Below are 12,485 nucleotides of genomic sequence, written 5' to 3' on the forward strand. Positions count from 1 at the left end.
ACTGGAACAAGGACAAAACTATAGGAGTACGTCATCGATCTATTCTACAGGATGGTTAGTTTGTCAGTCACCCGCTCAAACGGTGGGGCAGAGTTGTGAAGTGTGCTGTTGTGTAACCTGCCCCACACGTAGAGAGATAACTGACGAGCAGTCGTGAGGACTCCATTCTAACTGTAATGATTTGTGCATCGTAAATCCACATAGGACCGCTGGTGTCAGACTGCGCCAGCTGCCAAAGTGATGCATCGAAGAATCTGCGTTAGTTATACTCTTCCAAAATATGACAGAGAGAGAGAGAGAGAGAGAGAGAGAGAGAGAGAGAGAGAGAGAGAGAGGGCGGAAAGAGAGATTATTGTTTATTGTTTATTGTTTAAAGGATCCCCATTAGCTGCCACCTAAGTGGCGAGCTAGTCTTCCTGGGGTCCACACAGAAAGACAACAAAAAACACAAAACATAACCATACATGAGATACATATGACAATCACAATTCACTTAACAATGATCATCTAAAACAGTAAAACATTGTAGACATCATTATAAACATCAGAATATTTTGCTCACATATTTAAGTAGTGCATTCTCAGGTGGTATTTGAAAGACACTTTGCTATTCAATTGACTTATGTTCAATGGGCAGTTATGCCAATGATTGATGGCACGATAAACAACCGTCCTCTTTAACCCTTTCACTGCCACACAACAGCAGGTAATCCTTTCACTGCGACACGACAGCAGGTTAACCCTTTCACTGCCGCACTACAGAAGGTTAAGTGAAAGGGTGTTTAAAGCATTATGACTGGTAACATAATCTGTCCATCATCGGCTGACCTAGTAAAATAAGAATGAACCTGACTGCATCTGACAATTTGTTTGTATAAGAAAACAGGTTGAGACGAAAAGACAGTGTTCCTGAAAAATGTAACCGTGTTGAAAACCAGCCTATTCTCTACCGTAACCATGAGAGTTGACGGTGCATAGTGATAGTGTTTGTTCTCATGGAACAATGTAAGCCTAACCTTGCAGCTCTGTTCTGGGCAGTTTGCAATTTCTTAGAGAGAGAGAGAGAGAGAGAGAGAGAGAGAGAGAGAGAGAGAGAGAGAGAGAGAGAGAGAGAGAGAGAGAGAGAGAGAGAGAGAGAGAGAGAGAAGAGAGAGAGAGAGAGAGAGACAGAAGAGAGACAGAGAGAGACAGAGAGAGAGAGAGAGAGAGAGAGATAGAGAAAGCAACATGATGTTCTCATGGAACAATGTAAGACTAACCTTGCAGCTCTGAATCTGGGAAGTTTGCAATTTCTTAGAGAGATAGAGAGAGAGAGAGAGAAAGAAAGAGAGAGAGAGAGAGAGAGAGAGAGAGAGAGAGAGAGAGAGAGAGAGAGAGAGAGAGAGAGACAGAGAGACAGAGAGACAAGAGAGAGACAGAGAGAGATAGAGAATGCAACATGATACATCTGCCTATCGCAGCACAGCAGAGCCGTGGGTGAAAGAGATTCTCCATCTTGCTTCAATAACCATTCAGCGCTGTTTATATCACATTCCACCAATATAGGTTACCTCTTCCACCACAACCACCGCCCCGTTCCCCCTAGCCCGACCCTAAAACCTGACTCCAATAACTTCGCCTGGCCGCCCAACCCACCTCACCCCATCCAGACGACTCCCCTCAGACCCCGAGTGCCCGTTAGAAATAACCCTCATCAGCACCTCGTAAGGAAACGCCTCATCGCCCAGAATAGACTGGCTCTATAGCAAGGCCCTGTAAAGGCCCAGAATGTCACCCCGGCGTCTTTCTCACCTTGTACTTCTTGGCAATGGCCCCTTGTAGGTCACAGAGTGGTTGGCGTGTACGGAGCGTGTCTGTGTTGCTCACCAGCACTCCGTTTCACTGTCCTTCTCTTCCCTCCTCTTCTCCCTCTCCATGAATCGTACTGCATAATCTGTCTCTCTTTCTGGCCTGAGTGGTGGGAGCCCAGGGCATCCCCCATCCATTCCAAAGATGGATCAATGGATGATAGATTATCTTAGTTCACAGTTCAGGCTCCTCCTCCGTCTCCCTTCTCCTCTAGCTCCCTTTCCTCTTCCTCTACTGTCTCCTTCTGTTTCTCTTTCACTCCTTCACCCACCCACCCCTCCACCATCCCTCTCTCTATCTCTCTCTCTCCCTCCCTTCCTTGTCTTGGTCAAACAACAGGACCTTGTGATAGCTCACTGAGGAAGCTGCCAATAAAAGGCAGATATGTATTTGGCCAGAGAGTGAGAGAGAAAGAGAGAGGGGGGAGAGGGTGGAGGGAAAGAGAGAGAGAGAGAGAGTGAGTGAGAGAGAAAGAGAGATGGAGGGAGAGAGGTGGAGGGAAAGGGAGAGGAAGGGTGTACGTATTAAAAGCCAAAGAAAGAGCATCTGGAGATGTTTAAGTTGGACAGCCAGTTTCCGGTGTCTGGAACGGGCCAAAAATATCCAGGGAACCCAAAATCGAGCGGGAGGGAAAGATACAGCTCCTCGTCGCTCGTTGACCGTCTACATTTGGGCCAACTGAGCCCAAACTCTGGGTCTTAATCTGTGCCGCGCGGCGGCAAGCGCTTTCCAGCCAAACCACATTGAAACTGCATCGCCATATAACTCAATGCCCGTGGCAAGGGATCCCTGATGGAGGCCACAGATCCAGGCTATCCAGAGCCTAGCGTAACCATGGTGCAACCGCTGTACCCTTTGGCACAGGCGCACCCGAGACAGGACATTTAGAAGAGCAGATCTCCCTTCCCTAAAGTCACATTAATCTCCCAGCCTCCTGTGGCCAAGATGCCTGTGATGCTGACAGCTGTATTTGGCCTAAGTCTTTAAGCTGGTGGGCTGGCAGAGAAAACGCTCCAACACACAAGTGCAAAACATTGCCGATACGCACATGCCTCCTTATTTCTGTCAATACTTTAGGTGCAATTATATCGTAAACCAGGCTTACTGAATGGTTCAAAAAGTTATGAATGGAGGTCTGTGCCGATACCTTCGTTACATTAAGTCATTTATGGTGCCGAGAGCTGGAATGATTTTGTTATGTTTACACGTTGACGTTTCACGGCCGGCCGCTACAACTGTTTAATGTGAACACAAGTGCCAATTTAGGTCATACAAAAATTATATTCAGTCGGTCTAACGCTGTGGTCTCTGAACTGCCCAGGAATCGTTCAAGCAAGCCAGACCTGGGCAGGGAGATCTGTGTTTGAAAAATGAAGGCAGGGAGAGAGAGAGAGAGAGAGAGAGAGAGAGAGAGAGAGAGAGAGAGAGAGAGAGAGAGAGAGAGAGAGAGAGAGAGAGGAGAGAGAGAAGAGAGAGAGAGAGAGAGAGAGAGAGAGAGAGAGAGAGCGCGAGAGAGAGAGAGAGAGAGGCGAGAGAGGGAGAGAGAGAGAGATAAGTCTCTCATTCCAACTACCAATGACTCTTGTCTGAATCGGTGTGCCGCGGATCCAGATGTCCGTTTGTAGGTCGTTCGTTCCTCGTCTGCTCACAGCTCCACGCGCACACAGCGTGCGCGCGCACACACGCACTGAGAGAGAGAGAGAGAGAGAGCGAGAGAGACGTCTGCAGTTTCTCATGACTGAGAGGAGAGCTGCAGAAATCCCCCCTTTACTCTCTCTCCCCGCCCCCACATCTTGCCTCCATTATTCTCTGTGTTTCGGAGCAACACTGATGACAGCAAAAGAGACATGATGGGAATTAAATGGCGTTTGAACAGAATTAATGATTAGAGCATCCTTTTCACCCGCTCGTCCCCTCGGTTGGTTCGGTCTCTCGAGTCGTAATGATCTGCGTGTCCCTGCTGCACAGCGCGCCGGTATTACGGTAGAGGAGGAGGGGGTCGAGCGGGACTAACGTTAGCCCCGTGAGAAGCGCTCTGCTGCCGGGAGGAGGAGGAGAGAGGAGGATGGGGAGGCTTGAGCAGCGACAGCACGGAGCTTGGAAGCGGTCCAGGATCGCTAACTTACAGTGCTCATTTATTGCCAGTTTCTTTATTACAAGGAGATGGGCTGGTTCACTTGTGCAACATTTAAAGCAAAGGGAGAAATAGTGAGCTGCGTCGCTTCTATACTGCGAGTGGCACCGGTCACTAACATGGATGATGCTGATGTGCCGCTCTAGCCGGAGGAGAAGGGGATCATTTCACCGAGCTGTTGTTTTAAACACATTTCATTTGTACTGGGATCTACTCGGGCTTGATAGAAAATAAAACGCTCGCTTCTTGGAACTGTTTTACGGGGGAGCGCGTCACTGAGAATTTGAAAGGTAATCAATCAGTCGTCGCCCCTTCTTCTTCTTTCTTCTCCATCATCATCATCGCCCCGCAGCGATCAGTGTGAGATGGCTTTGTAATTGACAGTCGTGGTTGTGGCTATCTGTGTCATTTTAGTGTCAGAAACTGAGAAGAGACATAAAGGAATGTGGTCCAACCGAGCTGCTCTGCAGAATAGCCTTTCAACAGTATCACCAGTCTTATTGTGTCCCACTGTCAGTTGCCACTGAGTCGGGCCATTGAATATGTGGGGCTAACCTATTCAAACCTGCCTTCCAGCATATAGTGGTCCAAAACATGTCGGTACCTGCTGTAATATGAATCACTGTACGGTAACATGATGCTACAAATGCTATCTTTATTACAACGCCTTGCTCTGTGGAAAGCACTCAAGCAGAATAGCCTACCAGTGTTCGCTGTGTGAAAGTTCTATGCGTTTGAAGTAATAGGTAACATTGTTGTTACAGTTTGAACACGTAAATGCTCAGTGTCAACTTTTTGCTATCTTTCAGGCTACTGTACTGCCAGAGGGATGCTGGTCAGAATGAGAGCATCGATAGGATCGTGTTATGGTAAACAAGCCCATTGCCAACATTGGGCTTGTTTGACTGAGACATGTCTGCTCAGCTCTGCTGTGCATGAAAGCTGTCTCATGGTGCAGCAATTAGGCTGTTGTTCTATGGTGTGTTTTTCTCAGAACCATTCACTGGCTACAGCTGTTCATAGTAACGTTATTACATTTGGCTTTGTTATGGCTGGAAATCCAATCAGTTTTATACTGAGGGCTAATAAGACTGGCTGATTGGGCTTCCTAAACTTAGCCTCCAGGCAGTGATTTTGTAACCTTGATGGGGATTGTTCTATTCCCGGTGCCCTAAAGAAAGTGCGTGTGTGTGTGTGTGTGTGTGTGTGTGGTGTGTGTGTGTGTGTGTGTGTGTGTGTGTGTGTGTGTTTGCAGTCTGCATTGCAGCTTGCCGGGGCAGATACTAGACTTGTATAAGATGTATGGTTCATACAGTCTTGCTCCTTTCGTCTCACCAGAAGGGAAATGTAGACTCAATATATACAACACCCACAAATAACACATCACAAACAAACCTTTCAGACACGTGTGACTTGTGAATTGTCAAACGACCATAATAGCATCAGTGTCCACAGAGCTCTGTAACACAACGCACCACACAGCTAGTGCTACACAGTATCAATTTTAGTTTAACATGGACAAATTAAAAGTAATGCACGACGAACCTGACACTACAGGGAGAGAGAGAGGGAGAATCAACTAGAGGCAACTTGGAAAATGTTGAGGGGTGTGTGTGTGTGTGTGTGTGTGTGTGTGCGTGTGTGTGTGTGTGGTGTGTGTGTGTGTGTGTGTGTGTGTGTGGTGTGTGTCTGTGTGTGTGTGTGTGTGTGTGTGTGTGTGTGTGTGTGTGTGTGCACAGGTGCACCCAATCCAAACCTCCAAACCACAAGAGATGAATGGAGAGTGGGAGGGTAGCTAAACACTTCAAAGAGCCCCAGCAGCCATCCTACACACACACACACACACACACACACACACACACACACACACACACACACACACACACACACACACACACACACACACACACACACACACACACACACACACACACACAGTGACAATTGGGCAGGCCTCACACAGGGGTGTATGTTGAGACGGTACACTGGCTTTTCTCTCTAGACATACAGTGTCTGTCTTTTCTCTCTCTCTCTGTCCTCGCCTCACTGCTAACTCTCCCCTCCGACCCGTCACCCAGCTGCTAGTGTGCCACAGTGGTGCAGCGTGGGCAGTGGGCAGTCGACAGGACACACCCTGACCAAGGAGCCTGAGGTGGTGCTAGTTGGTAGTTTGAGTGGTGTTTTGGACAGGACACACCCACACCAAGGAGCCTGAGGTGGTGCTAGTTGGTAGTTTGAGTGGTGTTTTGGACAGGACACACCCACACCAAGGAGCCTGAGGTGGTGCTAGTTGGTAGTTTGAGTGGTGTTTTGGACAGGACACACCCACACCAAGGAGCCTGAGGTGGTGCTAGTTGGTAGTTTGAGTGGTGTTTTGGACAGGACACACCCACACCAAGGAGCCTGAGGTGGTGCTAGTTGGTAGTTTGAGTGGTGTTTTGGACAGGACACACCCACACCAAGGAGCCTGAGGTGGTCAATATGATCCTGCCTGATATACCCGAGGTAGCTTAGTGCAGGATGGGTTACACCTACGTGTAATATATGTTTATGTGCATATATTCACAAAGCTTCCCAGAGTAGGAGTGCTGATCTGGGATCAGTGAGCAGGAACTCTTGTCCCTCCTTGTTTATTCAAACAAACAGACTGGAGCTGACTCTAGGTCAGTACGCCCACCTTGGGACTTGGGAGGCTTTGTGAATATGGACCCTGGTTTTGAATTATATCTACTCTCATTGTGTTTGGACGGTTCATATAATGCTTAATAATGAGGAGGTCTCTCTCCTCCTCTCCTCCCCCACTGCCCCCCCCCCCCCCCCCCACCCCCCCGCCCCCCATCCTGTCCTCTCTCTCTCTCCCAGATGTGAGGGAAGTGTGGGAGGAGCAAGATGCTGTTTGTGTGCTCCTTAGGGTCCTCACTTCCTGTTAAAGAGCAGAGAGACTCCACATGTGCTGAAAGCTCATGCGACACACACACACACACACACACGTGTACACTCACACACACACACACACACACACACACACGTGTACACTCACAGACACACACACACACAAAGAACACCCTGGCACAGCTTGTGACTCTGTGTTGAAAGGTTTAACTTATTGCCCCTGTGATTTTTAAAACCCCAGTCATCGATCAATTTTGTTGTCAGTACCAAACTGTTTGGTTTTTGAATGGTTTGACTGTGTGTGTGTGCGTGTGTGTGCGTGCGTGTGTGTGTGTGTGTGTGTATCTGTGCAGCGTATATTTCTCACAGTTCATTGTTTCATCATTGCACCTGCCTCAGTGTTTACGCCCTGAACTTGGCAGCCGGATGGGGACAGTTCTTGGCAGTTGAGTTCGACTGTAACTCACAAGACATTATGTACCGATGGACACACTGCAGGACAAAGTAACTCACAACACAGACACACACTGCAGGACAAAGTAACTCACAACACAGACACACACTGCAGGACAAAGTAACTCACAACACAGACACACACTGCAGGACAAAGTAACTCACAACACAGACACACACTGCAGGACAAAGTAACTCACAACACAGACACACACTGCAGGACAATGTAACTCACAACACAGACACACACTGCAGGACAGAGTAACTCACAACACAGACACACACTGCAGGACAGAGTAACTCACAACACAGACACACACTGCAGGACAGAGTAACTCACAACACAGACACACACTGCAGGACAGAGTAACTCACAACACAGACACACACTGCAGGACAAAGTAACTCACAACAGACACACACTGCAGGACAGAGTAACTCACAACACAGACACACACTGCAGGACAAAGTAACTCACAACACAGACACACACTGCAGGACAGAGTAACTCACAACACAGACACACACACTGCAGGACAGAGTAACTCACAACAGACACACACTGCAGGACAGAGTAACTCACAACACAGACACACACTGCAGGACAAAGTAACTCACAACAGACACACACTGCAGGACAAAGTAACTCACAACACAGACACACACTGCAGGACAATGTAACTCACAACACAGACACACACTGCAGGACAGAGTAACTCACAACACAGACACACACTGCAGGACAATGTAACTCACAACACAGACACACACTGCAGGACAATGTAACTCACAACACAGACACACTGCAGGACAAAGTAACTCACAACACAGACACACACTGCAGGACAATGTAACTCACAACACAGACACACACTGCAGGACAGAGTAACTCACAACACAGACACACACTGCAGGACAATGTAACTCACAACACAGACACACACTGCAGGACAATGTAACTCACAACACAGACAGACACTGCAGGACAAAGTAACTCACAACAGACAGACACTGCAGGACAGAGTAACTCACAACACAGACACACTGCAGGACAATGTAACTCACAACAAAGACACACTGCAGGACAATGTAACTCACAACACAGACACACACTGCAGGACAATGTAACTCACAACACAGACACACTGCAGGACAATGTAACTCACAACACAGACACACACTGCAGGACAATGTAACTCACAACACAGAGACACACTGCAGGACATTAAACATTGTGTACAGACAGACAGACAGACACTGCAGGACATTAAACACTGTGTACAGACAGACAGACAGACACTGCAGGACATTAAACACTGTGTACAGACAGACAGACACTGCAGTATAGGACACAACACAGCAGGAGAAGCAGGGTGACGGTGGCTCATTGTGAAGACGACTGTAAGGGCAGTGAATGGACTTCCTCTTCAGGGAGGAATGCCAGATATGTCTGTGAGGAAGAGCGGAGGGCAGGAAACTGCCTCTATTGGTCCATTGTGTGTCTCCACTTAGCTCAGCTATAACCTTGTTAAGAGTGAATGGAGTTTCACCCTGACAGACACCGCAACCACACACTCACACTTCCATTACTTTCATTACTCTTGGTACTCGCATGCTGCTGGCGGAGACTAGAGCAGTGCTTCTCACCCTTGTCTTGGTGTCGAGACATTAGGCTTCTGGGACCCCCAGGTTTCTCTCAGGTACGGACACCTGAGATGAACGTTGTTAGATATGATGAAGTACAGAACGCCCATCGCTGTCCCTTAACATACCGCTAGTTCAGGAGGTGACAGTGGAGAGAGTGGGCTGACTGTTGGTGAATTAAGTAGTGAAATTACATCTTTCCCAATCTTTCTGGGGACCCCTTGGGGGTCACCGGACCCCAGGTTGAGAAGCGCTGGACGAGGGAGGTTGAGATGCACTCTTTTCTTTGACCAGTTGGAATTCATTGGGGTGCTGCTGTGAAAACCTTGTTTCTTTGATGTAGTTGTTGTGTTCTGTTCTGTTTTTTCTTACTGTAAATGATAGCTGACATTGACTGACATTAAGAACAATGTCATGACCTTGAGACAAAGACAAATGATTGTTAATGCATTAGAAGATTTAGAAAAATACAATAGTATATCTGTTTTTGTACCTTAATATTTTTTTCTTTTTACCTTTTTTTACCTCAGTTGACCTTATTTAATTTTTTTTTTATTTTTTACCAGCAGCTCTTCTATAGGTAATTCTATCCATTGGTCCACAGAAATGTCCCCACTCTGTTTTGGCCTAGGAGGCTGAAATTGGGCATTGAGGTCAAGTGTGTGTGTGTGTATTCATGTCAATTGGCTAAAATAATCGCAAAAAGGTTGCAGCTATTGCGTATTTGCACTGACTTTATTGTTTTTATTTATAGCTCTCTCTGTCGGTTGGTTGGTCCACAAAAATGTTCCACCCTCTAGCAGCCACAGTTTTCACCCTAGGAGGCTGAAATTTGGCACGGATGTCAAGTGTTTGTGTGAAAGCGTGTGAATGCATGCACACATGGACGCTATCGCAGCCATTGTGGATTTGCGCTTGTTTAGATTTAGAAGAGACTGACACTAAATGTTCTAATCATGACACAGCATAACCAATGAGCCACTTCACTTAGCTGTCAGTTGTGTGGATTTCGACATCAGCCCACAAGCCAAGAGCTGAAAATATGCATTTGACCTATTTAGTTGAATTGTTACCATGTCTATGTATCAGTGTATTAACATGGATCTTGTTCCTTTTTTTTCTGTCTGGTTATCAGATGACGGAGGGGAGACGATGTCAGGTCCATCTCCTGGACGACAGAAAGCTAGAGCTCCTTGTACAGGTGAGTCTTCTCTCTCTCTCTCTCTCTCTCTCTCTCTCTCTCTCTCTCTCTCTCTCTCTCTCTCTCTCTCTCTCTCTCTCTCTCTCTCTCTCACCCCCCCCCTCTCTCTCTCTCTCTCTCTCTCTGTGGGCGCTTTACAATGAGAGAAGTGATGTCCGCTCCTTGAGGGATCAATTACTGCTGACTGAAGGGAAAGTGGTGACAATGCTCCTTCTAGCCTCTTACCTGATCCCTGCTTACACACACACACACACACACACACACACACACACACACACACACACACACACACACACACACACACACACACACACACACACACACACACACACACACACACACACACAAACACACCAATTCTTCCAATTTAGGCTCTGCTTCCAGACAGTTAGGGAGTTAGGGTTAGACAGTTCAGTACTAATGATGTGCTGACCCCCACCCCCCCCCCCCCCCCGTTCTCCTAAACTCCTCACTCTTCATTCTTCATCCCCCTCCCCTTCTGCTCTCCCAGACTCTGTAATGAAGCCTAGACTCAGACAACTCCCCCCACCTATCTATCTATCTATCTATCTATCTATCTATCTATCTATCTATCTATCTATCTATCTATCTATCTATCTATCTATCTATCTATCTATCTATCTATCTATCTATCTATCTATCTATCTATCTATCTATCTATCTATCTATCTATCTATCTATCTATCTATCTATCTATCTATCTATCTAGCAGCACTAGTAGGTATATTATATAGGTATATCATTCTACGAGCAGTAGGGGTTGGGAGGTATACAGAATATTAACTTATAGCATCATGGATCCATACAAAGGACCACTAGCGATATACGATATATAAACTATACAAACTTTTTTCTTAATTCCTTGCAACAGTGTTAGGATACAATCTGGATTAAAAATATACCATATTCAACAAAAAGGCACCACAACAATTGCATTACAAATGGATGCAAAATCATACTATACTTTATACCGGAAAAGTGAAATGCAGCCAAATATCGCTATACTGTCAAATATGAGACAAATATTGTGATATCATACTTTGACCACATCGCCTAGTCCTGATGAGCAGTACTCTCTCTCTCCCCCTCTCTCTCTCTCTCTCTCTCTCTCTCTCTCTCTCTCTCTCTCTCTCTCTCTGCCTCCCTGCGACCCTCAAGCAGTGTTAATTTTGTTAAATTGATGACAAAAGATGTTCATCAACAAAGGTTTTTTTCATGACGACAACGAGACGTGACGTCACGTTATTGAAGACCATGTCACGTAACGAGACTAAATTGCTTATTAAATATCGTTGACCACAACTGAGGACACACGAAAATGTAATTTACAAAAACCAGGACGAAATTTATCTTTATGTATGTTGATATGTTGACTAAAACAAGACGAGACAAAATAATTATAACTTTTCTTAATGCCATCGTCCCGACTAACGTCACGGTAGCCAAATGCGTCCACATTTTTATATGATTCTATCACATTTTCACAACAATAGCGAATATAACTTACCCTGCACCGTTTTCATTGAGGTTTCTTACAAACATCGTCGCCCAGAACAGATTCTAACAATTCCAACTTCTTACTGGTACATACGTTCATATCTAATAGTCTTTAGATGACTGAATATAGATGAATACTCATGAAATTTGATATATATACTCTAAAATAAGTATGATTTCACATCATCTACCTTCCAAAGGCGAACTCCAGCTGGGCTGTGAGTAATTACCCAGAATGTCACGCAAAAAGGGGCGTGGCCGAATATGGGTAGGTTGATTTGGAGTGGACGATAATGGCTTACGTTCCGTTAGAGCAGTGTGACCGGGAGCTCCGTTATTAGCATTAACTGGAGCTATTTGAAAAGCTAGTTTTAGCTGAACGTTACCTTGGCTAAAGTTGGGACTATTCATAATCCAGCTGCAGACCAGCAAGCAAAGTACAGCAAGTTGGCAAAGGAGTATTCCAAGGTAAATCACTTATTCACCAGTAACGTTACAATGTTTGTATTTCCATCTAGCTCGTGTTAGCTAGTGGCTAAGCTAGCTCATGCTAACATGGTCACTGATTGACCTCTCGCGCACAATTAATGACATAATGCAGACAGCCATACCGGTGACAATGTTTAGCTTTTAGTGCCAAATGATAAGAGTCTGAGGCGGAGTCTCAAAAGAGAATGTTGAATATTTATTTTGCATTAAAAATCACAACAGTGCCTCTGCAGTAGCAAACCTAAACGGAGCAGCCTGGATAGGAAGTGCGCAACAACGTATAATGTCCGTGCGGAACCAATGTAC

General features: G+C 46.1%; 1 protein-coding gene across 1 annotated transcript in view; it reads left to right on the top strand.

The window, feature by feature from the left end:
* Positions 1 to 4,136: 4,136 nt before the first annotated feature.
* LOC311245346 (FERM domain-containing protein 4A-like) overlaps positions 4,137 to 12,485 on the top strand; it is a gene marked incomplete at its 3' end in the record, with an annotated part of 51,364 nt that continues 43,015 nt past the window's right edge. Inside the window, exons 1-2 of the mRNA XM_084335189.1 lie at positions 4,137 to 4,272; positions 10,107 to 10,172. Coding sequence (XP_084191315.1) covers positions 10,107 to 10,172 — 66 coding nt within the window. The 5' untranslated portion in view covers positions 4,137 to 4,272. The remainder of the gene's footprint in view (positions 4,273 to 10,106; positions 10,173 to 12,485) is intronic.

Source organism: Notolepis coatsorum (genome assembly GCF_963971535.1).
Source record: "Notolepis coatsorum genome assembly, chromosome: 18".
Taxonomy (NCBI): Eukaryota; Metazoa; Chordata; class Actinopteri; order Aulopiformes; family Paralepididae; genus Notolepis; species Notolepis coatsorum.